The following is a 27,135-nucleotide window of genomic DNA, read 5'->3' as shown; positions in this document are numbered from 1 at the left end:
GCAACCTCCGCCGCCGGGTTAAAGCTCCAATCGACCTCTGCAATCTAGAGTCCCTCCCTTTCCGCCACACTTTCGTCATGGTAAATCCATCCATCGATCCATCCATCCATCGAATCACCTTGCCAACCATCCCCCCGTTTTTAGGCCAAGCGCACCAAGAAAGTTGGAATCACCGGCAAGTATGGTACCCGTTACGGTGCCTCCTTGAGAAAGCAGGTCAAGAAGATGGAAATCACCCAGCACGCCAAGTACACCTGCACATTCTGCGGTAAGGACGCTGTCAAGCGCACCGCCGTTGGTATCTGGAAGTGCAAGGGCTGCAAGAAGGTCTTGGCTGGTGGTGCCTACACTGTCTCGTAAGTACTTGAGGGAATTGTTCTGCGAACGGTGATGCTCATTCTTAATCAACTTTTAGCACCACTGCTGCCGTCACCGTCCGCTCCACTGTCCGTCGCCTTCGCGAGATGGCCGAAATCTAAGAAAGTTGTGCAAAAAAGCAAATAAAACGGCAACATTGTACTGTTTCTTATACGAGAGGGGAGCGTTTCGACTAGATATATATTTTTGGAAAATTTGGTTTATGGATGATGGATATGGAAAAGTGAAGATGTTTGGTATCTGATTAGTATCCTGCTGTCAATGAGGATTGCGCGGAAAACGCGCACACTCTGACGCTAGTATGCAATGGTAACCAACGTGGGGGAAGAAAGGAGGAAGAGAGTGAGCGAATGAGTGCGCTTGTATGGCCTCTTTTTAGATTTCATCCAACTGCGCATTGAATTCGTCAAGTTGAGCCTGGAGCTCCTGGTTCTTGGCCTTGAGCTCCTCGTTCTTCTTTTCTTGTTCAAGCAAGAGGTTCTCCAATTGCTGAACTTTGCGCTCGAAATGCTCCGCCTTGACGTCCGCTTCGCGGAAACTGGTGGAATCATTAGATGAGGAAAGGATACAATACAGCAACGACAACGAGACTTACTTTTTGGTTGTCTCACGGAGCGCCTTGTCAGAAGCTTCCAGTTCCTGCTCGAGCAATGTAATCTTTCGCTGCGCTGCATCGTTTTCCTTCTTCAAGTCATCGTCTTCGTCCTCCAAACTCTTGAGCTGCGCGATTTTCTCCTGAGCAGCTTCAAGATCTTCAGTGAGGTGCTTGTTTTGATTCTCCAAGGAAATGATTTGATGCTCGCGCTGCATCTGCTCTTGCTCAAGCTGCTTGATCTTGGCTTCCAGGTCGTCAGCCCTGGCGTTAGCCGCGTCAGCTTCAGCGCGAATGCTAGCGATTTTCTGTTGTGTCGTAAGTCCCAAAAGCTCTGCAGTTCTAGCATGTGCCTATGTCTCTTTACCTCACGAAGTTTCTCCATGGTGGTAGAGATTTAAGTAGTAAGTTGAGGGAAAAGAGAGAGAGTGAAAAGAGAAGAAGAAAGCTGGGACGGCTCAAACAAAAATGGCCGCCCACCCCTGATGGGTCCCTCCTTTGCCTTACACGTGTCAAGCCTCGTGCGTGCTGCCAGCGCAGCATCTGTCAAAACACAGACCTTGCTCTCTTTACAGCCGCACGTTCAACGAGCTTCCCCCATCATGCCCGCTGAGCGGATAGCGGATTGTTATCGATCAAGGAAGGAAAGGTTCAAAACGAAAAAAAAAGGTTGTTGAGGTGACACATGCAACCCAAAGGTGCAACGCACCCGCGTCGTCGTCCGTGTTGGCGATCGCCTCGCAGCGTGGGGAAGCAGATGACCTATCCCACATTTGAATATCGCACAATCAAACAACAAGAGAAGAACAAATGAAAGTGCTACACCTTTCTTCTTCCACTTTCTGCTTTCAACTGTCTTTATAATTTTTGCATGAATAACAACCAAGAACGCGCATTGCTGCATCAACCACCACGGCACGTTTACAACGATGACCGCGAGACCACAGCAGCAAAGTTTTCCATAAAGGGCTACCTAGCCTTTCTGGCGTCTTATCTCGCTATCAGCCTACTTACGATGCTGGCCATTGGATGTTTATTCTGCCTTTTCTTAGCAATCCGGTTCCTGGACGACGTGATGCACAAAGTAATTCCTCGCCGGCTGTGGAGGATAGTTCGCAAAAGGATAGCAGAGATTGATTGGTCAGACACGCTTGTCAGAGTCGGTGTGCGGCTGACGAGCATTGCCGAGTGGGAGAGAGACAATCGGTCCATCTACACGCAGCATTTCTCTGAATTGGGCGGCGATCGTCTGCATGCTCTATTGTTGTCTGTTACAAACTTTCTTGCAAGACGATAAAAATATATACATTCATTTTGTTTATAACTTATTAAATCACTCAATTTAGAGCGCGAAGTTCACACGCACCGTCGCGAGCCGCAAGTAGAAGCATATGAATAGATGGATTGAAAGCAACCAACATATAAATACCAACGACATCCATGAAAAACAACCTTCAATTATATGGTGGATATCAAATTGTATCAAAGTGCGACCTTGCAAAAAGTAAATGAAGGATGTCTTGCGTGCATCCGGTAAGCTCGTCAAATAATAAATCACACGACGATAGAAAGATCTGCGATGATAAGTCACTACTTTTGTAAGAATGACAAACAAGCAGAGGCCCTGCTCGGGCCGCCACAAAGTTGGCATCAATGGAGGAGGCGAACCATAAACGGGAAGATGAGTAACACGACCCACAACTTTTTAAGCCTCATCAAGGAACAGCATACACATATGTATCTATATGCTCGATTTTAGCAGTGCTCTTTACAACTTGCTGCAGCGAGATCACGGTCCCGATGGCAACAACTTTGCAGAGATCTCTTGCAACCTTCTGATCCACCCGACCTGAGTGACAGCCAACAACAAACTGACAGTGCGCCACCAGCCTACTACAACTTGGGCGGTTTATTGGCAAAGACGCGGGAGCAACAAAAGGGCGCGTTCACTCGGCCGTACTACCAGCTTGTAGCGTTTACGCTCGATGAATGCCGAACCAGGAACTGGCAATTCCCGCCTGATGTGATAAACTCCAGCACGCATATCAGCGCCATCACAAACACCGAGCGGATCCAGGAGATCCAGCAAGAAATGAGTCAGATACTTGCTCGGTGTGACAACGAGGACGAGGACGAGCAAAAGCTTGAAAGATTCCTGTTCGAGGTAACACACAATGCATGAAAGAAAAAACAAAAAACAAATCACCTCATTACTTTACCGCACTTTAGTTTCTAGAACCAGCAGATTGGAGATTATTCTTGCGGCTGAAAACGACGGCTGGCGGAAACACGCTGAGCGAGATGCCTCCGAGCCTGAACGAGTGCGTCAAAGCATTCTGCACAATCCATCGCAAACAGTCGTCGTCGTCTGCTGCTGCAGCGAAGCCCAATCAATTGACCGTCGGCGCAAAGGCATTGAGCAAGCATTGGCATCGAGACAGAAAGACGCAGTTTTGGGGTAGCAACTTTAACGGCAGTAAGTTTCCATACCATTTTATACATTCAATGCTGAATTTTTCCTCACATCGAAAACTGTACACAGCCGAGGCAGCAAAGAACGAACGCGCAGAAGATATCCTTGTTAAAATATTAAAGAATACTGTTTGGAGGAACTTACATACGTTGCCGGTAAAGCAAGATTGCAATTTTAAAGAGATATTTGCACATTTCTAAATTTCATCATTTTAAACAATGTCAAGCACAATGAAATTGTCTATGAAGTACGACAATCGGAAGGGTATGGTGCTAGATGGATCCGCCGTGGATCGAATCGATGGGAATTTCGTGGTTTCCTCGAACCACAGATGGAGGATGGTCACACAGTCGGATGGATACATTAAACTGCTACAGTATTGTCCATTTACATCTTTTTGGAAGATGATAGACTTCGAATATTATCGTAACGACTCTGCTCGAAACGGATATGGTTCCTACTCTGATCTACTGCTTTCAATGTCGAGTACGCAGTTTCTAGCAAGCTGCGTGGTCCTTGCTTTACATCAGCTGAAAGCTCCCAAAACATCACACCAGACAAGCCCATCTCTGCAGCGTAGGCACATTTGGCTTCGACTATTGCTGGATTGTCATATGTAACAAACTCGCGCAGATCGGCGTCGTATGAGTAAGATGCCATAACTTGAGTATCTACAAACTCTTGAGCACCGGGACGCGGAAGCTCCTTGTAGTCGTAAGATCCCGCTTCCCAAGTTCCATCAGGCACTCCGTTGAACGCAGAGTTGGGTCCATCCGTATCAGAGAACGCACGTCCATACACAGGGATACCGAGCACGAGTTTCTTTGGTGGCACGCCTGCTTTGATGTAGTCCTCAACAACTTTGCGGTCGTTCAACGGGCTTCCGTTGAGAGCAGCCTGATGGCCTGTCTTTTTATCCCATGCGCCCGCAAAGTCGTATGCCATGAGGTTGAACAGATCAACGTATTCTGCCAAGTCATTCAATCGTAGTTTGCGATAGTCTTCAGGCCCGCAGGGAACAGCAACGGATATGAGATAGGGCGCATTGTCCAGCGCATCCAGCGCTTCTCTAAGGTCACGAACAAGGTCGACGTATGATTTGGCTTCAGCATCGTTCTTTGGTACTTCCCAATCGATATCTACCGGCGGATATGTTAATTAAGAATTTATAAAGCACGATTACGTTTACCAATACTTGCCAATGCCATCCAGTGCAAGGTCCTGCACGAGTGTCGCCGCAGATTGGCTGAAAACGGCACGCTTCTTTGGATCGGCGGCTACTGTCGAAAAGTTGGCAGACCAAGACCATCCGCCAACGCTCAAGGAGACTTTCAAGTGTCGGTTCTCTCGTTTTAAAAGATAAAACTGCTTCAGATTGCCGAATAGATTATTATCGTCCTTGTCGCCCCATTTATCAGCTTGACCGTCAATGGTTTGCTCTGATGATCTATTAGCATGCTGTTTCCGTGAATACCTTGCACAATGTACCTGCAGGGAAATGCTTGTCTGTGTCGGCCCAAGGGTCCTGGTACGCAGCATTTTAGACATTGATAGGCATTTTTTGGAGTACATATTCAGAGCTTACACCCAAGACTATGTTTCCCTCAGCATCCAAGTTGGCAAAAGCGTAGAGCACGTGAGATAGCTTGTTGGCATTCTCTTTGACATCAATGACATTGTAGTTGCGATCATAGATACCCCTGGCGAGGAATACTGTTACTTTGCAAACCAGCAACGGTATACTTATTACACAAACCAATTCACAAAGTATCCCGAAATGATATACTCATCTGCAGAAGGGGCTGGTAACTGTTCATCGTAGCGAGCTGCCCCGTGAAACCAGCTCAAGACCAGTAAGACGAGGACAATGGGCGTTAAAATGACGGCACATACGATCGAACGACGATCTGCTTTGGCCATCTTGCTTTGCAATAAGTTACACGAAAAGAAAAGCAGCAGCTCAATTCCCCTCCCAGTGTCTCTCTCTCTACCCGCCGCCTGTTGCCTACAATGATTGTTCTCTCACAAGTGGCATTAAAAAGAAAAACAAATTTCGGCTGCCAAGTTTTGGGTTGTTGTGAAGAAGGAAGAAAGAACGATGCTTTAATATCTATTTGTACACAAGACTGCTGGTGTGTTTTTTCTCTCTGACTCTCTTCACGATGGTTTTACTGAGTAGCTTCCTCGGGCTCGGCGTCGTAAGCAGCCAATTGCGCAGAGAGGTCCTCATCAACCTTGGGAGCCTGTTTCGAACGCATATTCTTTTAGTTACGATATCCCATGCATATAGAATATAACACGATCGTTGCTCTCTTACCTCAGGGGCGGGGGGAAGCTTCAACTCCTTGACTTGGCTTTCGTCAACCTTGACCTACAAGCACACACACAGAGTCAAACCTCACTCTGTCACAGACATACAAGGCTGACGATATATATCAGATAACTTACGGGAGTAGGCTTGTAGCCCTTCAATTCCTTGAGGAACAAGTCCTGAACAACATCTAAACGTCATGTCAGACTCAATCGCGGTATTGTCACATCACGTTTCGTTTGAATTACCCTTTTGCATAGCAGAGGTGCCGGAAATGGAGCGAACGGCCATCACGGGGACGGCGGCACGGACGTTGAAGGAAGCCTGTACCAAAAAAAAAAAACTTTTTCAGCGACAAAGTTCTCCGAGACTAGAGTGCGTGTGTGTTCACACACGGCCAGCGCAGGTTTGTATATATGTATATACCTTGGAGGCAACGGAACCGAAAGCGATGCGGGCAACCGACGACATGTCACAAATTCAAAGGGTGGAGACCTCTCCAGGCTTGTTTGTGCTGGGCATCAAATTTGGCCCGAGCAAAAAAATGGGTGACATCAGCAGCAGCAAATTGGGAGGGGGAAACAGCGACCGCGGCAAAATTGCTTTGCGGAAATTGCTAATACCTAAAAAAACTATTGCATCTACAGTTTCGAGGCCTTGTCAAACGATGATAATATATCACATACGACGCTCGCGATCGTAACGGAAATGTACTTTAAAATATATGCGAATTGCTGTTAGCTTCTAATATGCTTATGGGAGAGATTATTTATTACAACGAGTTTCGTTTCTTGAAAACTATTTTAAGGTTCTTTGGAGACATAACTCGCATGCCGGTCATTACAGCACCATTCTTGTGGATTGAGTCGTCTGGAAGAGAAACTTCATATTTTCTAACTGCAAATAAGACTTTGGTCAGTAAGGAGAATTTTGGTGGTAGGAAAGTGAGAGTGCAAGTGGCGGCAACTTACGCAATAACGGGAGAAAACATGCTTCTCTATCATGCTAAAGTTCATACCAAGACACTGGCGAGCACCGTTGTTGAAAGGTAGCCAAGTCATACCCATTCCTGCGAGGTCCTCTGTATAACAGCCTTCCAAAAACCGCTCTGGGTTGAACACGTCAGAGTCTTTCCAAACACGGGGATTGTGGTGCAGCTCATGGACATCAATAGAAATCAAAGTTCCCTTGGGTATAACTGCACCGCTTAATTTTGTATCTTCCGTGGCAACTCAAGGTAACAATGCAGTAGCCGGAGGATTCATTCGCAGAGTCTAGAAACAATTCATCGTCCGTTAGTTTGTAATTGCTCCTTTTTGAGATATAAATTGATACAGCAATGTTACTTACTTCTCTGATAATGCATTTCATGTATGGCATGTTCTTTAGTTGTTCGATAGTTGGGAAAACATCATATTGGCTATCTCCGAGCACCGACAGTGATTCCTCGCGCGCTTTTCGCTGAATGTCCTAGTTATATATTCAGTAACAATTGCTAGCACAAACTATTACATTGTCTAGGGCCAGTTTGCACTTACCGGGTTAACAGCAAGATAGTAGACAGCATAGGATAGTGCATTAGAGGTGGTGTTGTGACCAGCAAGGAAAAAGATGCACAGATTGGCCTATTCGCACGTGTTAAATTACGTTGCGACAGGATCACCTTAGGGTAGCACGCCGTACCCTCAATTCTTCGTCACTGAGTCCGTCTTCTTTGCTTTCGCTTTCTATTATTAGCGCCAACAAATCCTTTTCGTTTCAGGCTTTCTGATACGTGTCTGGCTGCTGTTCCTGTCTGTACTCTTTACGCTTCTTGGCGACGATTCCATTCAACATGCCCAAAAAGTCTCGCAGGTCCTGATGCCATTTTTGTCTCTCTGGGAATGCCCAGAGGAGTTTCTGCTCAAGCGTTGGCGAGATCAGGAATAATGGGTCACACATGGCAACATAGATGCGGTGATATTTTTCAACCCAAAGGTTATGACGATCCTCAATAGCATTAAAATCGAAGCCTGCAAATCAGAAACAAAGAAATCAGGTTGCTGTGGGAGGAGAGAATCTCACGACTTCGAGATATTACCCAAACCTGCGTGGCCCAAGGCATCCAAAGTAAAGCGCGCCGTCAAATCGAGAAAGCCCACCGTCTCATCGAGGTCATCCATGATTTTGAATAGCATGTGTGTCAATTTACCAAAGACTTCCACTGGCATAGATCGACGGAATGCCGGATTCGCAACCTACAAAACGTACGATACTTGGTGAGCAACCTCACTTGGAGCGGCTACGCTGTACTTGTTCCTTTATAAATATGATATGCTTTTCTAACCTTTCAATGAGCCTTCAATTGGTCACCAGCAGCAGTAAGTATATTGGTTCTAGCAAAGAAATTGCCGATAACCGCTCGCTCGCGTTGTGGCTTTAGATCATACTTTGGAAAGAGATCTACATATACATGCAGGGGATCACTTAGCACACTGTGTAACATACAAGACTTGCTGTCATCAGCTCTTCTTGATCACCTGTTTTCATCAGAAATCTCTTGGCTGCAGCGGGATCCTGGATCCTCACCATACAGCCGTTCATGTCGTATCGCTTGAAACAGTAGAGTGTAAGCTACGGCTGACATTATTGTGGAGGACGCGGTCGTCTATTACCACATACATGCCGAGGTGAGACTTATTCGCAGCAGGGATCGTAATCTTGGAAGCTATCTCACTTATTAGCCATTGACAGAAGTAGGTCCCGAGAAGCGTGATATTGTCCGCCAAAGGAAAATGGTGAAGTTTTTTGGAGTCTTCGTCACTGTCGAATACGCCATGTACACCGCAGTCAAGGCAACGGCGGTTCCAATCGACAGAGCCTCATTCTTGCGTGCTAGGGCATATGCCTGCGACCCGGTCAACTTTGATAGCAGCGGGATGAATTGCGTATGGCAGACTTGAGTAACGAGTTCCATCGGTTTTGAACAAGGGAAAGGCAATGATAAGAAGGACAGATGTCAGATCTCTTTCAGCTCACTCATTTTATACATATGCACCTTCTGTCGAAAGCGACGACAACGATGTATGCATCGTTCAGGTTAGAAATTTGGGTTGCATGCCTTTACATAATAACATAGAAGCATACCGATGCAAGTCAAAGTATCGATAACCTTTATCTTTGGCTTTTGGAGAACCATCTACCAAGTAATTCTATATCTCCTTTTTAGCATATATTCATACATGAGAACCAGATGCATCGTCCTTTCTTCCCTAAGATGGTGATAATTGGCAGAGTGTACGTGAGCAATATGTCCTCATTAAGTGCTATTATAAATAAAAACGCCAATAAACGATTAGCGGATTAGTAGATCATGTTACATAGAAATAGCTTTGGAGGCGGCAACTGCATGCAATGTTCTGGCTTTTCCATGCATTGGGATGCATTCCGCTCGGATACAACACTAAAATACGTTCTGCTTACTAGTCTTGCCAGTACGAGGCATATGGTCGGTTATATCAACGTCAGTTTACTTTATTGCTGTAGGCACCACGAATGTTATTTTCTTGGAATGGGCAAAAGCTGCCGATTGACTTCGTTTCATGCTACGTATATGCAATCCAAAACTCGTGTTGAAGCTATGGGAATGCAGAAATCTGCACGCCTGGCTGTGTGTTTGTTTGCTTTTGAGAAAACATTTATACTCCCAAGAAGCGGCACATTCGACTGATAAATAAATGAGGGTAAAAGGTTCATCAAAACATCGTGACATTGTTCATAGACCATATCGTATAAAATATCGCACAGACTCGGTAAGTGCTTTATCAGTCCATTAACTTATCCGTGGTGAGTATGTACAAATGCACATCAAGTTCATATCAACATATAACATCGCTTTCATTAGCTGATGATTGCAATGCCCTGGAATATAACGACCTGGGGCTAAGTATATGAAAATTAAGTTTACGTAGCATTACATCCATTGTACACTTTTTCCAAAAATTAATGTCGCTGCAATTTGTCATTTTGGTGTATAAATGTATTATAAAAATTATAAAAAGGCGACATTACTTTTGGGAAAAAGTGTATACTGTATATGCATTCGCTAAAATCGACAAACTGATCTGCCTTGCAACGTCAATGGGTATACCTATAAACAAGCGAGGTTCAATGGTCAGCATGGTGAGGACAGTCTATTAATACAATGGGACGAGAATTTCTTCCCGCCCGCTTAGGTGTAATCACGAGTCGAAACTGTTTTAAGCACATTCATATGCTGACAAAACGATTACATTACTTCTGTCTAAGCAAAAACCGACGTGCCCCTGTGCAAGCCCTAAGTATTGCTCGAATTTGATTTTTGGGATGTGAATATTAGAAAAGTATATTTTTCCACTTGCAAATCTTTCATGAGCTTCTTACTTATTGGATGATATTTTAATTCGAGCCAAGTGATCGAAACTTCACATGTGATTCCCAAGTTTTTACTTTTTAGGGTTTTGTCATTGGTAGTAGCGCAAAGAGCAAGCCTCGAGACTCGAAAATAAAAACGGGTTGCGAGTTTGTCAGCAGGCAGGCAGGCAGGCAGCACGCCCGTAATACGCCATCCGCCCCCGCCGCCCGAAAAGGGTTCCAGTGCACGGTGTTTTTTCGTCAAGGAGAACTACCGAAAGCGTGATTCCATTAAAGGCAACCGAAAACTTTGCGTGTGGACATTTCGGTACCTTGAGCCAACATTGGTTGCACAAGGCAGAGAGAGAAAGCTACACGCTGCTCGTCACTTTTTTTCCAACTGCCCAAAAGGTCCTTCCCCCTTTTTCCTTTGCAAAGCAACCATGGGCAACACCATCGCGACGCCGACATCGACGCATCCGGCGCCATCTCCCTCCGTGGCAACGACGAAGCATTCCCCAGAATCGCGGCCATCCACCGCCGGACTTTCATCTTCAGGGCACAGTAGTCTGCGGAAAATGGAATCGTCCTCGACATTATCAAGTTTAGCACGTTTTTACCATCACGCTAATCCTTCCAACACATCCATGGCTTCACGCATGTCGAAATCGAATCAGCCGAGACGTAAAAAGCATGGGGAGAAGGTTATGGACATTGGCAAGCCTACTCAGTTCGAGCACGGTATTCATGTTGAGTACAATAAAGAAAACGGTAGATTCATGGTACGGTCAAGCTTGATGCTTACTGAGGCGATTAGCGAGCCAGGTTTTCTTACTTGATTTGTATAGGGACTCCCGGACGTATGGCAACAGTCTTCTTTACCCAGCGACGACATACTCGATACCCAGTTTATTAACCCGAACCTTGTTCCGCCTCCCGTCAATACCAACACGCATTCCCACACTGTGACAAGGTCGCCTTCGGTCATTGGAAAACCATACAACTTCCAGCATAACATACACGTGCAGGTGGACACTGAGGGCAAAGGATTCATTGGACTGCCACTCGAATGGCAAAAGATTTTGGCAGCGTCGGGAGTACCAGAAGAGATTGTAAAGTCGCATCCAAAGACTATCGAGAGCTTAATGCAAGTACGCATGCCGGAATCGTTGCAGCAACAGCAACAGCAACAGTTACAGTTGCCTGCATCGCCACACTCGCCAAACGAGGTCCGCAACAGCCCTGACCCGAAGAACCGTTACGATCACTTACCTGTCGGATATGCACCGCCTGTGCGCGCACGGTCTTCGAAACTCTTGCAGCTATCAAATTTATCCCGCAGCAACAATAACACTCAGCCGCTCGAAGACACCTCTTCCGCAGACGACTTGCCGGAAGCCGTCGCTGCATCGGATAGCCACTTGGCACTCGACTCGAGCTTCATTGACGATATCGCCGAGACAAAGGATCCCAACACACTCTACTCTGACTTTGTTCTCATTGCTGAAGGCGAATCAGGCCCAATGTTTGCCGCGAAGCACAAGGCGACCGGGAAGCTTGTCGCGGTGAAAAAGATCAACAAGACTGCACAGCAGAAACTGAGCAAGATTCGCAACGAGCTGACCATCATGAAAATGAGTCGCCATCCGAACGTTGTTGAGTACTTTGCAACTTATCTGACAGAGGATCAAGTCTGGGTCGTCATGGAATGCATGGACGTGTCCCTGGCTGATATCATTGCGGTACACACTGAAGATGCAGATGGTCTTCTACTTGAGAAGCATATGGCGCGCACTGCACGCGATATTCTACGTGGTCTCTGCAGAATTCATAGATTGCACCGCATACACCGTGACGTGCGAAGCGACAATATCCTTTTGAATATGCGTGGTGAAATCAAAATATGTAAGCTTTCTCGCTTTGCAGCTCTTGCTATCTCAATTGACAACATTTCTAACTTGTATGTGTACAGCTGATTTTAGCCACTGCGCTCAGCTTTCCAAGCAGCAACCTAAACGGAACTCTGTCATTGGAACGCCCTACTGGATGGCTCCGGAAGTAATCAAAGGCCAGGATTATGATGCAAAGGCCGATATTTGGAGTCTCGGTGTAGTAATGCTGGAGATGATGCAAGGCGATCCCCCGTATGTTGAATATCCACCTCTGCGTGTAAGTTATCCTATACTACATATATTGTATAAGACTGGTCTAACCCAATTGATTTATCACTAGGCGCTTTTCCTGATCGCTTCAAATGGATTGCCTGCCGTTGCAGACGCAGAAAAGTGGTCGGAAGATCTCAAAGACTTTGTTGCGAAATGTACAACCATCGATCCCTCCGAGCGTCCTGATGCCGAAACATTGTTGCAGGTACATTTGATATTAATTCAATCGGGAGAACACTTGCTAAATACATCTTTGGTGGATAGCATCCATTCCTGAGCAATGTGGCAACAACTGAAGATATGATTGCACTTATTGATGAGACACGGAAACGAGAGTTGCAGCGTCAAGAAGACGAAGAAAAGCAAGATGAGGACGAGCTTGTTGAAGATCTCGCTGTTGCCGACTCGTGAGCTCATCTTTGCACATCTTTTCTGCATTTGTATACCACATTTCCCTTCTTCTTCCTTAATAATTCTTTTACATTATCGTCCTTCTTTGCACGCACCATCCTATCGCACACGCGCACACACACACTCTCCCATATACACATATCACACACGTGCACATAGCTCTTCACCCCATTCTACAAACATATACACACATGACACCTCTTTTTACTTCCAAACACACGAGCCCTTTGCTATATATCCCTTAGTTTCTGCACTCAATTTCTTTTATACACACATATTCACACTCTCACGCACTTTTCCACGCTTGTTACCTCCTAATTATCATCACTCGCTCCACCTAACTTGTTTATTTCACTCTGTTGTTATTTGAATGGTTGTACACACTGTTGTGAATCATAACTTGCAATGTACCAAGTTTGCTGCTGCTCGAATATCCCAAATGCAAAGCTTATTCATTAATGTGAGGCGCAGTTGACTGAAAAGTCATTGTGAGCGTTCGTCAGAAATGGCAACAGCTATGCTGCAAGAAGAATACAATCCTAATCCATCCCAAGATCAATTGCGAAAATGGGAAACGTATAGTCTTTTACGTACTTAACAGCTAGAGCACCCAGTTGACTCGCGTAACTAGACAACAAAACGAGCTCAAGACCAAAGTGATATTTCAAGATGATCTCGATTTTGATCCAGTGACGCTGGAAGGGTTAAAGTACATTGCTGGAGTGGATCTGAGCTTCCCGGAGGACAATGTAGAGCAAGCAGTCGCGTGCTTGGTGGTGCTCGAGTTTCCAAGTCTAGAGGTGGTACACCGTGCGTTTCTGAAAACTCGTCTGACATTGCCGTACATACCTGGCTTCCTTGCTTTTCGCGAAGTCGAGCCTATCTTGGACTTGTTGACAAGACTCAAACAATCAGAACCACACCTGTATCCTCAAGTTGTCCTTGTAGATGGTAAGGATCATCTGTATTTGTTTGCTTTCCTAACTCTGATCTGTTTGTGTCTTGGTTTTTCCAATGCTGCAGGAAACGGTCTTTTGCATCCACGGCAATGCGGCATTGCATGCCATCTCGGCGTCGTGGCAGATATCCCTACCATCGGCTCAGCTAAAAACTTTCTGGCTATCGGCAAAGATCTGGTGATGGGCCAAGTCAAGCAAGCATACAAGCCGCTGCTTCAGAGACGCGGGGACCGATACATCCTGAAAGGACAAGAATCGGGCGTTGTCTACGGTGCTGCCCTCCGAACCACAGATGCCGCGCCAAATCCAGTGTTTGTGAGTCAAGGGCACAGAATAAGCCTTGAGACCGCACTGCGCATCGTCCTCGCTGTCTCTCGATACCGTATTCCTGAACCAATTCGACGCGCTGATCTAGACAGCCGTGAATATATCCGTAACACTCGTTCTTCCTCCTCCTCCTCCTCTTCTTGATCAATAAGACCCCACCTGCTACAGTATATCCCTTGTTGTTTATTCCGCGACGAAGCTGTTTCACGGTGGTTATTTCCTCGAGGCCCCTCTTCGATCTGTCACTATTGCAACTCGTCTAAGTGGGGCCCATTTTTTCTCTTCCTCTTTTTATTTTATTTGTACACATAATTTATATTCATGCCATGCTCTGGACTTTCCCTCTGAAGCTTACATATTCAATCACGGTATCGTGCCTCTTTGTCGTTCCAGCCATCATTGGCTATGCACTACATCTACACATTACAGAAAGGTCGTTCTGGGCGTTGGGCGTGTATGGCACGGTGGTGTTTGTATTTATCACGCTCCAGCTCCTGTTTGCAACGCTCAACCGGGTCACGCTGCATTTTTACCGCAAGCACCCGCAGACACGACCACCGACGCGCGTTGGACTGGCAGTTGTAGGCTACCGAGAAGAGCCAACGCTGTTTCGGCAATGTCTCGAGTCTGTGCAGCGTCTAGAGTATCCCGAACCTATCAAGATTGTCGTAGTTATCGATGGCAAAGACCCGCAGGATCAGGAAATGGCGGCTATATTTGAAAAGACATTTCCAAACTGCCCCGTCGTGGTGCTTCCAAAACTGCTATCGGAAAAGGACGAAGACGAGCAGGATGTAGCAGCAGCGGTTGTTGACGACGAGAAGGTTTCTTCGTCGTCGTCGTCGCAACAAAAACAACAACGACAACTGGGCGCATCAACATTGCAGCAGTCTGTTTCAACTCTGCCAACCGATACCCAGGCAGTGTGCTATCTGCAACCTCATCGCGGCAAGCGACACGCAATGTACACGGCGTTCCGGATACTCATGGCCGCTGGCTGCGAGGCGGTCATGTCGACAGACTCGGATACCCGGTTTGATCCTCAAGCACTCAAGGAGATGGAGAAGGCTCTGTATTGGCATCCGAACATTGGAGCAGCTGCAGGCGACGTGCGTATCTGGAATGCCAACGACGGCTTGCTATCCTTCATGTCGTCTCTTCGATACTGGATGGCTTTCAACATTGAGCGTGCAGCGCAAAGCTTCAACCGGTCAGTGACATGCGTCTCCGGGCCCATGGGATTATATCGCTCGGAGGTTCTGGAACAAATCCTGGATGAATGGATTGGCCAGCGGTTCCTCGGCATGGAGTGTACCTACGGTGACGATAGGTAAGCAAATATTGTTGCCAAGGTGAAACAACAAACAGCAACGCGATTAATCATGATGATTTGCCATAGACACTTGACAAACCGCGTCTTGATGAAAGGCTACAAGGTCGTGTACACGCACCATGCGTTTTGCGAGACTGAGACACCCACCGAGTTTCTGCGTTGGTTCAAGCAACAGACACGCTGGAGCAAGAGTTTCTACCGCGAGCTACTGTGGAATGCTCGCAGCCTGCACAAGCACAGTCCGTGGATGGCTGCCGAGCTGTTCTACCAGGGCGTCTACCCATTCGTCTTGCTGTTTTCAATTTTCTACATTCTCTGGGCACACGCACCTTTTGTGCTGGCTGTCTGGCTCGTCTCGCTGATGGCAATTGCTCTTATCAAGACCACATACTCACTCCTTGTTACTCGGCAGCTACGGTTCCTAGCATTCCCGATCTACTCTGTCTATTACTTGATGGGCCTAGTGCCTGCAAAGCTGTGGGCACTTGTTTCGCTGTGGGATGTCGGCTGGGGTACAAGCGCGCGGTCGGCGGCAGAACGGAAATTGGAGAATGTATTGTGCTTGCAAGTCAAGGAAGCGCTGCCTGTCATTGCATGGTTCCTTTTGATTGCAGCTGGTGTAACGTTCAACATCACAGCGTATTTCCTTCGATCACCTGCATCAGCTGCGCCTGGTGGCAACGTCTCGACAGACAACGCCTGGCCAGATCCAAACAGCATCGTTTTTATGCACAACGATTTGTAATTTTTTTTCCTTTTTTAATACTATTCACAAAAAAGGCAATAAAATGAAGATAACATCAGTTTAGACTATTATATTAGAACGAAAAAAAAATACGGATGCCAGCAGCAGCAATCATCAATAGCAGCATCCATGCTTTATAGGGTAAAAACAAGAGAGAAAAAAAGAACATGCAATGGTAGGTTTTCCCTTTGTTGTAGTAGGCATTAGACAGGTCGCACCAAAAGGTAGCGTAGTAGTATGAAGAACAAATGAAGAAGCACGGTGTCTACCATCCTGTGACATCTTGATGGATGGATTGAAGGTATCTGAAAATGTCGCCTGAAGGCTTGGCCGGCCAAGCATTCTCGTGCCAATGAAATGCAAATATGCTTTGCAGCCAAGTCTTTTTGAAGCTCGACTGCTGGGTGAAAGGGCTTGGGAGTGAGTTGGATCGTTTGCACTGGGATGGATCTGTGAAGCACCAGGGCACGATAGCCCATGGTCGGATGCCGTGATGGAGTACTCGTCGGTAAATTTGGTAGTAAAAGGATTCGTCTAATTCTTGACCAAGAGCAAGTCGCTGAACTGCGCCGTTCAGCATCTCACATAGATACGGTGATTTCTTTTGGAAATGAAGCAACCCTGTGCCTTGGAACGGGTTGCCTTCCACGCTTGTAAAGCAGTTGCCCTGCGCAATCCATTCTTGTTCCAGCAGCGGTGCCAAGTCTCGCACGAACAAGGTATTCATATCAAACCACACACCGCCGTAGCGATACAGGGTCCAAAGGCGAAGGAGTACGGGGTCGCGATAAACTGGAGTTGTTGTCGTCGTTTCTTCAGCCAGTCTGTGCCAATTGATCTTTTGGTACGTAATACGGTCGTCACCGATTTGTTGCCAGTACGGAGACTCCAAAAGTCGGGTCTCGTGTCGTGGATCAATCCATAGGATCAGTTTTGTCTGGTTCTGATCCTGCGTAGCCGCAAACGATCGTATAGCGGCCAAGTGTGTCTCTGTAAACACTGGGTCGTCGTCATCGTCATAATCGTCTTGCTCGCTGTTGCCAGCATCTGGCCAGGTTGTGTGGAATGTGATAGGGTTGATGGAGCCCGGATTTCGCACAGTTGCTGCAAAGCCATAGCAAATATCATCGACGGCGCGGTTGCCAGGCATGAATGTAACGGTGTGGTGGGACAAAGGCTGCTCGTCGTTGCTGCCTTGAAAGCAGGCACCGCCGTCGCTGAGGGGCTCGATAATCACGGGTTTTCGAGGTGATATCCATTCGCGGACATATATACGTAAATGTAAATCAACGCGGCATACGATAAAGAAGATCAGGACGCCAAAGACGGCAGCAATGAGCGACCACTTTAGCAATGTCCTCCATCCCAATTTCCGGCGGGCTCTGGTAGTTATGACAGGATTAAGACGGGTATAGGTGGCTGACGATGAGGAGGAGAAGAATGGTCCGAACATCAAGGAATGTGAAGAGTGAGAGTGAGAAGGAGAAGGAGTGGGGAAAGCGGAAAGAGAGCAAAAAATGTGATCAGAAACTCGCACTTGCTTTATTATGGTCAAGTTCCTCTTCCATCACCCAACTCGTCGTCCTCCCTTGGCGCTTCCAAAATCGGGTTGTCAAAACTGACTGGAACACCTATATCGGATCGCTGCCAAATCGGAGGAAGGAGCACCGTTAACGTTTGTGCATTCCCCTCACATTGCCGATGGGCCACATCCGTGCACCGGTGCATTCCCAGCAACAACGATGCGATGAAAGGTATTAGAAACGCGAATTCGCTCGCCATCAAACCGTGTAGATCCTGATCGGTCTAAGGACTACACTAGACGATAGCGGTTAGAAATGTGTTACATGCATTACTAGAAATGACGATCATTTTGCCTTTTTCCTCATTCACCGAATTTTGTGGAACGTGTGACGTTTCTGTCGCGGCGGCGCTGTTCTAGATTGCTAAAAACAAAACAAAAAGCCAGATCTGGAGTAGTCTGCCGACAGCGATAAGAAAGTTTTGGCAAGTAGCAGAAAATACGTGGATTGGTCCTTTGTATTCAGCAAATGCTTCAGATTCATTCCTGCTTGCATATCTTCTTTGTCATTGCAAATATAAATGTAGAAATTGGAAGAAAAAAGCAACAGTTTTGGATTGAAACAGAGGATTGTTGTGCGAGAATGTATAGTGGGAATGAACAAGAGGTAACAGAAAATTTTTTTAATGGTCAAGGATGCGCAGGTTGCCAGTGACGACCTTGTTTTCAAGAACTGCACCGGATGGGATATCGATGCGCTCTCCGTGGTTGGCAACAATGATGACGGTACCTCGTAGCTCTACGTCAGCACCAAACGTTACGTCGCCAGTCACTGTCAGATGGTCAAGTTCCAAGATGTGGGGGATCGTCTTGAAACGCGACAAGAAGTGGCTAACCTATAAACAGAAACCAGGTATCAGGACTAGGGAACCGATCATTATTTTTCTGCCAATCGCTTTACCTTTTTGAAATGATCTCCAAGTTTCACCAGCGGAACAGTGTTGAACATGCGTTTGGGATTGACAACCAATTGTCCGTGCACGAGAGAGTATAAGTTGGAAGTCACCAAGAACAGGTCAGAGGTGGACTTGACCGGCAAGAAACGTGTGCGTGGTACATTGACACCGTGGGCGTTGCGGAAATGCTTGATAGCTGCACCAACAGCAGTTTCAAGCTGGATGACCTTCTGCCCGCTGTCAGTAGTCTTGTTGTTGACAATGATCTCTAGATCCATCGACTCCTCCTCCAGAACACGCTTGATAGCCTTGAGATTGATCCACAGGTTGTTGGTGTTGAAAATCTTGAACTTCTTGACCGACTTGAAGTCCTCCACGTGCTCGCTGGGGACCTGAGCAATTTCAAGCAGACGAATGTGGCCGTTGTAATCCACCAAGGTACCACCCTTGATATCTGCCTTTGTCTTATCTGTGACTTCCATGAGGAACTCAGCATCGCTCTCAACCATGTGGTGCAGAATGTTAAGATCGACGGTGGCACCCAAGTTATCTACGTTGGATACAAAGAGATACTCCTTGCCTTCAGCAAGCAACTGGTCAAGCAAACCAGAATTGTACAGAGCTTCGTACAAGTCACCGTGACCGGGAGGATACCTGAAACGCACGTGAGCAAGGCTATAATAGCCATTGTTACAAACAACAAACTAACCATTCTTCGATGGGAGAATGAGGAGAGCGTGGGACCGGCAGCAATGATTCTTTGTTGATGCGGGGATGACGGCTCTGATTGAAGGTAGTGATGCGGATGTTATGTGTAGCATACTTTTGGACAATACGGCCAGTCTCTTCGTCTGTATTGAAGGAGTTCATCAAAATGAAGGGCACGTCCACATCGTGTTTCCGATTCAGGTACTACCAAATCGCTTAGATCCGGAACTGATAATAGAAAAGACCCGGTAAACCTTACCTCGATCTGTCGCACACTCAAATCCAAAAAGGTCATTCCATCACGAACTTCAATGGCCGATTTGGGGCCAACGCATCCCATGGTTGTACCCAAACCACCGTTCAGCTTAAGCACAGCCAACTTTTTCAGGTCCTCGGCAGAGGTGTTTTCCGGGAGGTCGCTGTAAGGTACAATCTGCTCAGGCGAGGGTGACTGGATCTTATCCCAGTCGCTATGGGAAAAAAATCATTAGAGTCTGCTGATCACTGAATGAATTGACTAATCCTCTGCTTACAGTTTAGTACCCTTGGCCTTCTCGTCCATAAACCGGGTAAACAGCATGTAGAAACCATCCATTTCTTGTGTAAAGAACTAAAAATCACAGTAAAATGAGATGAAACGCCCGAAGCTTTTGTCTCCCAGCATTCTCCGTTTTACCTTGCGCTCTTGTTCATCCTGGATTTGAGAAGCAAGCTTGCTCAATTCAGTTTTCATGGCCTTGGCGGCTGCGGCAGAGCTTGCGCCCTGGAAGTCCTGTGGGTGGGGGCGTGGGGGATGATAAGCATATACTTACGCGGCCGGGAGGTGACACGGTGTTCAAGGAGAGTCACTTACGAGCGTGGAAAGAGTGTGCGGGTGGTGTCTGTCAGGAGCAATACCAGCAGACGCTTTTCGTGCAAATTGTGACATTTGTGAAGAGTGAGATGAAAACAGTAGAAAGACCTCGAAAAACAAGAAGGATCTGTCTGACCCGCCCAGCTCATTTGCCCTTTTGTGCCGTGCATTACAGAAACCAAAGTCCGCAATTTTTTGCAGCCATCGCCAACCCCATCTGGGGATGAATCGATAAGGTGACGCCGGCAGCGGCAGCAACAGCAGCACCAGCAGCGGCGCGACGGCAAATCATGAACCTTGTTGTCCAATAGTCTCGTCGTTCATGCTCACAAGGAGTCATGGTAGTCGCTATTTGGATAATGGAGCGGCACAACGCATCTGATAATTGCAACCGTGGCTGCTTAATACCTTCCGCTGCAGCAAACAATACAATTAGCACTTTTGCCAAGTGAACGCGCCGATGGAGCTCTCTCCACCCCATCATTTTCCAAAGAGGACTATACCAGTTTACCCGTGCATTAGGTGCTACTCAACAAATTATTCTTTTTCGTGTGGACGTGTACTATAATAGACACTCTGTGTCACCATTCGCACCAGCCATAGTCCCCCAAAATAGAACACCAGAATGGAGAGAAAGAGAACGCGTCGTCGTCTAAATGGAGATTTATAGAACAAATACACTACATATTTTTAATTTCCCGGACTGCTGCTGCTGCATGCAAGAGCCCTTTGTCGCAAAATAGTAGAAAAAGACAGTTTTCCACGTTGTACACGTACTCTGCAAGTCTAGTCGAATGCTTAACGGACCAATTTTATTCTTATCTTTTATTTGTATCCATAAACATACGTATCTTGATATGAGCAGGAAGAAACAGCATCTTGCAAGTGCTGTCTCAAAGTATGGCCACAATCATAGAAGGGGGATTGTTGCTTCCCCCCCCACTGCTTCTTTTGTGTGGCAATTATTCAGATATGATAGTGCAGCGAGCCAGCAAACGTATGTAAAGTCGCAACTATCCAAGATATTCTGCCTCGCAAGCACGCATCCCGCGTTTCGATATTCGTGACAAGAGCAGGATTCAAAAATGAAGCCGAGCGGCATTACTGCTCGCGACCAAAGAAGGGAAGGGAAATAGAATGAAATTATCGTTTATCGCCACTGTCACGCCTAGCAACAATGAGCAAAACTGAGACGTCAAAGCGAGAGACAAGGAGATAGTTGTAATTGGAGTACGTCTAGTAGTTTCTGCAAGTCGGGACAAATGCTGCTGCTGTATTATTCTTCATTCCTATTCAGCAGCGTGCGACGGGGTTATTCTGGCAAGCACGCAAAGTTACCTAAACTTTTTTCCCGTCTCAACCTTGAACGAGTGCACGCAGGATGAACTCGTTTTCGCAGCTGTCCAATCTGCAGCTTCCTGACCTTTGGGAAGTTAAGGTAAGTTTGTAAATGACAACCGGCAACGTCCAATTGTCTCACTGAAACCTTGCAGGATGTCATCAACAAAGTGTGAGTTTTCTTGTCCTTGCATAAGGGCTCACTGTGGATCGCAGCGGGCGCATTCTCATGTTTTCTCTACCAGCAAAAATGTTGTGCTCAATTACACAGAGATGGAGGCCAAAGTGCACGAGGCAACTAACAATGAACCCTGGGGCGCTTCGAGCACACTTATGCAAGAGATTGCGCAAGGCACTTACAACTAGTATGCTATATTTCGACATAATCCCGCCGCCGTGAATGGGTCGCACTAACCTGCAAACACTGAAAAAATTCAGCCAATATTTTAACGAAATTATGCCCACTCTGTACAAGCGATTTACCGAGAAAGAAGCTAGACAGTGGCGACAGATTTACAAGGTATACAATGATTAGCGATGAACCGTAGATCTCTTCGCTTTACTGACAACTACCCATACAGGCGCTCGTGCTTCTCGAATATCTTGTCAAGAACGGCTCGGAGCGTGTCATTGACGATGCTCGCTCTCACATATCAATGATCAAAATCATGCGAAACTTCCATTACATTGATGAGAAAGGCAAGGACCAGGGTATCAACAGTAAGTTGCTTTGACTATGCGTTGTCGAAGAAGGAGCAGTAGTTTTGCTAATTATAATAAACCAGTCCGCAACCGAGCGAAAGAGCTCGTAGAACTTTTGAACGATACGGACAAGATTCGTGCAGAGCGCAAGAAGGCTAGACAGAACCGCAACAAGTACCAAGGTGTTGGATCAGAATCGCTCTACAGCAGCGGTGGAATGGGTTCTCGCTACGGTGGTTTTGGTAGCGGCAGCGGAGGAGGACTGAGTATCAGTGCAAGCGGAGGCAGCTTTGGTATGGGCGGTGGCGGCGGATATTTCGATGAGGATGAGAGACCGAATCGTTTTGAAAGCAGCAAGTACGATGACTTTGACGACTCGCCGCCGCAAACCAACACTGCATCTTCCAGCCGATCGTCGCCAGCCAAAGCTGCAGAGCCAAAGAGAGAAGCTAACTTGTTCGATTTCGATGATGATGCCCCGGCTTCCCAGTCAAAGCGCCAGGAAGAAAATGACGAATGGGGCGATTTTGCTTCTGGAGGACAACCGTCTTCCTCAGCATTTGGTATGGAAACGGTGCAGATTGCTCTTTAGAATACATATTCTCTGACTTGTTTGGAAATGATAGACGATTTCGATGATTTCCAGTCTGCTCCTCCAGCTGCTACATCAACTTCATCTGCAAACAAACCTGCTGCTACTTCGACTACAACCAATACTTCATCGAAGCCTGCAGTCAAGACTGCCAATGACTTGTTTGACCTTTTGGGTGATGATGTTTTCACATCGCCTCCTGCTTCTACTGCCACTGCTGCCTTGACGACACCGCCCGTATCCGCTGCACCCATTTCCCCGTTGGGTGCCTCGTCGCTATCTCCCAGCAACAACACGACCAGACCTCCTTCCCTTCAGAGCTTCACAACGCCTGTTGCGCCAGCAACACCTTCGTGCACAAGCACACCGCCAGCAAGTACCGCTTCAAAGCCCAGTTCAGACTTGCCTAGCGGTTTGTGGTCCCAAGCCTCATCCTTTGTCTCACTCGATTCGCTTGGCAAATCCACTGCGCCGGCAAAGCCTGCTGTTGGACCTTCCATGAATGCTATGAAGAATTCCAGCGTGAATGCTGGATGGAACAACTGGGCAGCTTCCAATCAACCCATCCAGCCCACGGCACCCGTTTCGTCTTCAAGCAACCAACAACAAAAACAACAGCAGAGTTCTCCATTTGATGATCTCTTATCTTAAAATTAGTTGTCATATATCTATTTTAGATTCCATTAAAAATCTTCATCGAAAACAGGAACGCCCCATGCTGGCTTGACGAATCGCTTGGTGAGTTTCTTTTGCAGGCCATCGATCTCTGCAATTTCCTCAGGTGATAACTCGATCAGTTCGATGTTGCTCTTGACACGCTACAGATTGGGGAAAAATTGTTAACACTTTTATCGAGGCAATCACAAAGTGTTGACTTACAGAGGGAGTGACGCTCTTTGGCAGAACGCTACCGCGAGCAGCGCCCCATGAAATTGCAACTTGGGCAGGAGATACGTTACGCTTCTCAGCAATCTTTGCGATAGTCTCATCTTTCAAGAGCGGCGAGTCGGTAGAGCCAAGAGGAGAGTAGGCTGTGCAATGAATTCCCTTGGATGCACAGAAATCCAACAACTTCTGCTGTGGTAAGTAAGCTTTTTACGCAGATGATATTCATTAATGCCAAAACCTTGCGAGTATATATGTACAAGTGCCTAGAGATACTTACGATGCATTTCAATCTGGTTGACCGCGGGGACGACCTTGGCGGACTTCAGCAATCGCTCGAGATTGGGGATGCTCCAGTTTGAGACTCCGATAGCCTTGGCCTTGCCAGACTCGTACACCTTCTCCATGGCAGCCCAAGTCTGTTCGATAGTAACCTCTGGGTCGAGAGCACGGGTTCCATCAGGACGCGTTGGGATCTTTTGTCCAAGAGTGGGATCTAGAGCGACTGGCCAATGGACAAGGAATAGATCAAGATAGTCGAGACCCAAGTTGGACAAGGACGTGTTGATAGCTTCCTCGACCTTCTCGGGACGGTGGAAGGTGCTCCATAGCTTGGTAGTAACAAAGATATCTTTGCGTTCCAAACCATTTTCCTTGAGTGCATCACGGATAGCGCGACCGACAGCGGCTTCGTTGTCATACTAAGAACCGTCAGTAGTCTGGAAACGCGGTATCTGGATAGTTAATACTTACAGCCCATGCTGTGTCAATATGACGATAGCCAGAAGCGATAGCAGTCTTGACGGCCTCGTAGACTTGCTCGTCGGGCGATTGCCAGGTACCAAGGCCTATGTGAACGAATTTGTCAACAAGGGTCTCGTCGAATTATGCGGCTGCATAAATAGTTCATAATGCAGCGAGAAAAGAATAACAACAAACATACCAACTGCGGGGATCTCGGCACCGGTGTTGCTATGATTGTCTGATGAGCCATTTTACCGTGGATAAAGCCATTAATTCACGACTTACAGCTTGTAAACCTTGTTGAAGACCATGATGTGGAGCTAGAAGAAAGAAGAAAGAGTGTACACACGCCGGATTTTTGTATGCCCTTTCCCTCCGATTTATATACGCGGGCATTTACGGGGAATTTTGGGTTTGTCATTCAGCCAGTAAAGTTCAGTTATCCATCTCGTCGGATGAGCACGCCCTTCTTGCCCGGACATTGTTCTTCGGCCATATCTGCGCGCAGTAACGGATCAAATTTTGCGCGTGCTCTGTCTCTCAACGGTTCATGGCAGATCTCTCAGATAGCATCGATACCGATATAGTACTAATTTCCAGTTTATTACACTGACATTCATCACAATCATCATTATCAAAGATGTATATATTCAAATCATAGAGTACAGTATACTGAAAACAAAGTTACAGAGAAGCCGTTTTTACCGAGAAGAGCTAGATTTCGGAAAGAAACGACGCAGCAGCGTACAACCTAGCTCGGTTCCCCTCATGCCATGTCATGTTTTACACAGTCCCGGATAGAAAAGACATCATACGTATAAGAATTTCCATTTTGATATGTGTCTACCCTTAACGAGCATTGTTCCACAAACTTTCTCCCTTTTCTGTCTTTAATTTCTTCTTCTTTCACCAGAAACAAAGTAAACTGGAAGAAACAGAAAGATGATGCTTGTTGAAATGACCTGCATTTCTTCTAAATTGGGGAAGGGAAACTGGACTGCGAGATAATATTCCAGAGGATGGATAAGGAATGGTAGAAACATGGATATGTCGTTTCAGGGTAATTGCTGAGGTAGATATCTAAGATACTAAATTACAAAATGGTGGATGTGTTATTGTTGAGAAGAATCTTTGTACATGCCCTCGTAAAAGGGTTTCAGGCGACTTCTATCTACAGTGGCAATGTAATATGTACCTCCATTGCTGGTCCAACTCACAGCGTCCGAGAAATACTCGTATTCTTTTACACGTAAAATTGATTCTGGCATATGGAACGTCCGCTGGTTGATTTTGTGACTCTTTGGTACGAAGGATTTGAGCGAAATAACCTTGGCTCCTTCCTTCAGATCGAGGAACAGCTGTGCGAGCCCGTGATTGGTTTGCCAATCAAATGCATAGTTGTTCACAAGTACGACATCCGCCCGCCTTAACGTTTCATGCAACCCACTCGCCGCCAGATCCAAAAAATCTCCCTGTCGAAAATGTACCTTGCCCAAAGGCATTTTCCACGCCCTACAGTAAAAAAGTAAATAACAAGGTGTCTCGTCTGAGCCTTGCCTTTACACTTACTTCATTCTCGCCGCGTACTCTCGTAACTGCCGTTTAGCATATTTACATGGCACCTCCATAATCTCAATACCATATGCTTCGCAGCCAGTTTGAGCTGCCACCTGTAACACTACATTGCCAATCCCGCATCCCATATCCATGAACACGCTCCGAGAATTCATTCGTGTCTTTTGAATAAATTCCTTGATCAGTGTAGGGTTAATTTCACCATACACATTATTTGAAAATGCTATTAAGAATAGATATTTCTAAGTATCACTAGCATATCACAAGCAGTGCATTTCCTGTTTACCTTGATAGTTATTCAGCGCATCAGCTTGCCGTGCGACGGTTCGACTATACACCTGATACATGATATGGACTGCAAGCTCGTAGCTAGGATGCCGCATCGCCTTTGCATTCCTGCTTATTTCTCCATTATCCTTCAACTCCCGTATCACTCGGTTAAAATCCTCTACTGCTTTGACAAAACCGTTCCCGTTCCGTCGATTTCGATACTTTGTCAGGTTGCGCATGATACCCTGCGAGTCATCGCCGAGCCGTTCCCGCTGCTCCGGTGTAAGGTAATACTCGTATATATATCTGATGCTTTTCATAAGATCGTAGATCGGGTTGTATTCATCCTTATCCTCCACATCCATATCCTCAGCTGTCTTGCCAGTTTTCAGCACTGGCCTCAACAACAGAAATCTAACATGAAATATATTAATTAACTTTATACTTGAAATTTAGGTTCTTTTCCTCCTTTCCACATACTCTTCCCGAGCTCCTGGGTACTCCAACGTCACTTTAAGATCTGCAGCGTTCGGTGTTGATCGCCGAGAATCAGCCGTTTCCTCACTATAGTCGTCGACTATGAAATCTGGTCCCGGTCATGAGTACGATCACAAGTTCTCGGAATGCAGCTCTGCAAACTTACAAGGTCGATATTTTGACAGGCACGAATGGACCATCTTCTCAGAATCAATGAGTGTTGGCTTGCTGCTGCTGCTGCTGCTGCTGTTGGACATCGTAGGTCGTTTCTTGTCTTTGTCCTTTTCGGTTGAATTCGACAATCGTCGCTTTGCAGGCACGATCTCTGCTGTTGCTGTATTGCTGGTGTCATTGTTATTTGCAAGGTTGTTGGTCATGGTTGCTGTATTCATAATCCAGGGCACTCGGACCAAAAAGTGTGGGGAGGAGAAAGATTAAAGTGCGAGTG

At 46.5% G+C, this 27,135-nt stretch overlaps 17 protein-coding genes across 17 annotated transcripts; 7 read left to right on the top strand and 10 right to left on the bottom strand.

Annotated features, from left to right (window-relative positions):
- Positions 1-77: 77 nt before the first annotated feature.
- Positions 78-479, top strand: VTP01DRAFT_10535 (60S ribosomal protein eL43; the record flags this gene model as incomplete). The annotated part of the gene is made up of 3 exons (XM_069378908.1): positions 78-80; positions 145-356; positions 416-479. 3 exons carry the CDS (start codon positions 78-80, stop codon positions 477-479), a joined length of 279 nt encoding a protein of 92 aa, XP_069238935.1.
- Positions 480-753: 274 nt separating this feature from the next.
- VTP01DRAFT_10534 (uncharacterized protein) lies at positions 754-1,355 on the bottom strand (the record flags this gene model as incomplete). The annotated part of the gene is made up of 3 exons (XM_069378907.1): positions 754-916; positions 974-1,278; positions 1,338-1,355. The coding sequence occupies 3 exons, from the start codon at positions 1,353-1,355 to the stop codon at positions 754-756; spliced, it is 486 nt and encodes a 161-aa protein (XP_069238934.1).
- Positions 1,356-1,841: 486 nt separating this feature from the next.
- VTP01DRAFT_10533 (uncharacterized protein) lies at positions 1,842-2,267 on the top strand (the record flags this gene model as incomplete). The annotated part of the gene is made up of 1 exon (XM_069378906.1): positions 1,842-2,267. The coding sequence occupies one exon, from the start codon at positions 1,842-1,844 to the stop codon at positions 2,265-2,267; it is 426 nt and encodes a 141-aa protein (XP_069238933.1).
- Positions 2,268-2,478: 211 nt separating this feature from the next.
- VTP01DRAFT_10532 (uncharacterized protein) lies at positions 2,479-3,810 on the top strand (the record flags this gene model as incomplete). The annotated part of the gene is made up of 5 exons (XM_069378905.1): positions 2,479-2,503; positions 2,755-3,134; positions 3,200-3,446; positions 3,513-3,598; positions 3,670-3,810. 5 exons carry the CDS (start codon positions 2,479-2,481, stop codon positions 3,808-3,810), a joined length of 879 nt encoding a protein of 292 aa, XP_069238932.1.
- A 20-nt stretch (positions 3,811-3,830) lies between these two features.
- Positions 3,831-5,363, bottom strand: VTP01DRAFT_10531 (uncharacterized protein; the record flags this gene model as incomplete). The annotated part of the gene is made up of 5 exons (XM_069378904.1): positions 3,831-4,582; positions 4,643-4,882; positions 4,932-4,968; positions 5,029-5,143; positions 5,200-5,363. 5 exons carry the CDS (start codon positions 5,361-5,363, stop codon positions 3,831-3,833), a joined length of 1,308 nt encoding a protein of 435 aa, XP_069238931.1.
- A 248-nt stretch (positions 5,364-5,611) lies between these two features.
- On the bottom strand, positions 5,612-6,225 carry VTP01DRAFT_10530 (uncharacterized protein; the record flags this gene model as incomplete). Its single annotated transcript, XM_069378903.1, has 5 exons — positions 5,612-5,686; positions 5,761-5,814; positions 5,892-5,944; positions 6,003-6,078; positions 6,181-6,225. 5 exons carry the CDS (start codon positions 6,223-6,225, stop codon positions 5,612-5,614), a joined length of 303 nt encoding a protein of 100 aa, XP_069238930.1.
- A 301-nt stretch (positions 6,226-6,526) lies between these two features.
- Positions 6,527-8,337, bottom strand: VTP01DRAFT_10529 (uncharacterized protein; the record flags this gene model as incomplete). The annotated part of the gene is made up of 8 exons (XM_069378901.1): positions 6,527-6,651; positions 6,773-6,941; positions 7,105-7,224; positions 7,293-7,379; positions 7,438-7,477; positions 7,529-7,766; positions 7,835-7,991; positions 8,242-8,337. The coding sequence occupies 8 exons, from the start codon at positions 8,335-8,337 to the stop codon at positions 6,527-6,529; spliced, it is 1,032 nt and encodes a 343-aa protein (XP_069238929.1).
- A 136-nt stretch (positions 8,338-8,473) lies between these two features.
- On the bottom strand, positions 8,474-8,710 carry VTP01DRAFT_10528 (uncharacterized protein; the record flags this gene model as incomplete). Its single annotated transcript, XM_069378900.1, has 1 exon — positions 8,474-8,710. The coding sequence occupies one exon, from the start codon at positions 8,708-8,710 to the stop codon at positions 8,474-8,476; it is 237 nt and encodes a 78-aa protein (XP_069238928.1).
- Positions 8,711-10,568: 1,858 nt separating this feature from the next.
- Positions 10,569-12,701, top strand: VTP01DRAFT_10527 (uncharacterized protein; the record flags this gene model as incomplete). The annotated part of the gene is made up of 5 exons (XM_069378899.1): positions 10,569-10,907; positions 10,974-12,030; positions 12,098-12,294; positions 12,358-12,495; positions 12,555-12,701. 5 exons carry the CDS (start codon positions 10,569-10,571, stop codon positions 12,699-12,701), a joined length of 1,878 nt encoding a protein of 625 aa, XP_069238927.1.
- Positions 12,702-13,206: 505 nt separating this feature from the next.
- Positions 13,207-14,131, top strand: VTP01DRAFT_10526 (uncharacterized protein; the record flags this gene model as incomplete). The annotated part of the gene is made up of 3 exons (XM_069378898.1): positions 13,207-13,277; positions 13,333-13,652; positions 13,725-14,131. The coding sequence occupies 3 exons, from the start codon at positions 13,207-13,209 to the stop codon at positions 14,129-14,131; spliced, it is 798 nt and encodes a 265-aa protein (XP_069238926.1).
- Positions 14,132-14,313: 182 nt separating this feature from the next.
- VTP01DRAFT_10525 (uncharacterized protein) lies at positions 14,314-16,065 on the top strand (the record flags this gene model as incomplete). Its single annotated transcript, XM_069378897.1, has 2 exons — positions 14,314-15,317; positions 15,387-16,065. 2 exons carry the CDS (start codon positions 14,314-14,316, stop codon positions 16,063-16,065), a joined length of 1,683 nt encoding a protein of 560 aa, XP_069238925.1.
- A 265-nt stretch (positions 16,066-16,330) lies between these two features.
- VTP01DRAFT_10524 (uncharacterized protein) lies at positions 16,331-17,518 on the bottom strand (the record flags this gene model as incomplete). The annotated part of the gene is made up of 1 exon (XM_069378896.1): positions 16,331-17,518. One exon carries the CDS (start codon positions 17,516-17,518, stop codon positions 16,331-16,333), a length of 1,188 nt encoding a protein of 395 aa, XP_069238924.1.
- Positions 17,519-18,270: 752 nt separating this feature from the next.
- Positions 18,271-20,179, bottom strand: VTP01DRAFT_10523 (uncharacterized protein; the record flags this gene model as incomplete). Its single annotated transcript, XM_069378895.1, has 7 exons — positions 18,271-18,483; positions 18,549-19,197; positions 19,253-19,455; positions 19,511-19,721; positions 19,785-19,861; positions 19,928-20,023; positions 20,105-20,179. 7 exons carry the CDS (start codon positions 20,177-20,179, stop codon positions 18,271-18,273), a joined length of 1,524 nt encoding a protein of 507 aa, XP_069238923.1.
- Positions 20,180-20,273: 94 nt separating this feature from the next.
- Positions 20,274-20,588, bottom strand: VTP01DRAFT_10522 (uncharacterized protein; the record flags this gene model as incomplete). The annotated part of the gene is made up of 1 exon (XM_069378894.1): positions 20,274-20,588. One exon carries the CDS (start codon positions 20,586-20,588, stop codon positions 20,274-20,276), a length of 315 nt encoding a protein of 104 aa, XP_069238922.1.
- An 897-nt stretch (positions 20,589-21,485) lies between these two features.
- VTP01DRAFT_10521 (uncharacterized protein) lies at positions 21,486-23,387 on the top strand (the record flags this gene model as incomplete). Its single annotated transcript, XM_069378893.1, has 7 exons — positions 21,486-21,542; positions 21,598-21,614; positions 21,688-21,807; positions 21,881-21,962; positions 22,024-22,162; positions 22,228-22,707; positions 22,771-23,387. The coding sequence occupies 7 exons, from the start codon at positions 21,486-21,488 to the stop codon at positions 23,385-23,387; spliced, it is 1,512 nt and encodes a 503-aa protein (XP_069238921.1).
- A 32-nt stretch (positions 23,388-23,419) lies between these two features.
- On the bottom strand, positions 23,420-24,676 carry VTP01DRAFT_10520 (uncharacterized protein; the record flags this gene model as incomplete). Its single annotated transcript, XM_069378892.1, has 6 exons — positions 23,420-23,554; positions 23,616-23,827; positions 23,902-24,322; positions 24,375-24,469; positions 24,565-24,593; positions 24,651-24,676. The coding sequence occupies 6 exons, from the start codon at positions 24,674-24,676 to the stop codon at positions 23,420-23,422; spliced, it is 918 nt and encodes a 305-aa protein (XP_069238920.1).
- An 801-nt stretch (positions 24,677-25,477) lies between these two features.
- Positions 25,478-27,079, bottom strand: VTP01DRAFT_10519 (uncharacterized protein; the record flags this gene model as incomplete). The annotated part of the gene is made up of 5 exons (XM_069378890.1): positions 25,478-25,877; positions 25,935-26,163; positions 26,227-26,624; positions 26,691-26,796; positions 26,854-27,079. The coding sequence occupies 5 exons, from the start codon at positions 27,077-27,079 to the stop codon at positions 25,478-25,480; spliced, it is 1,359 nt and encodes a 452-aa protein (XP_069238919.1).
- Between the last annotated feature and the right edge of the window lie 56 nt (positions 27,080-27,135).

Source organism: Rhizomucor pusillus (genome assembly GCF_041956525.1).
Source record: "Rhizomucor pusillus strain CBS 183.67 unplaced genomic scaffold VTP01scaffold_9, whole genome shotgun sequence".
Lineage (NCBI taxonomy): Eukaryota > Fungi > Mucoromycota > Mucoromycetes > Mucorales > Lichtheimiaceae > Rhizomucor > Rhizomucor pusillus.
The sequence above is the reverse complement of the archived record's forward strand: the minus strand, read 5'-3'. Positions and strand labels throughout refer to the sequence as shown.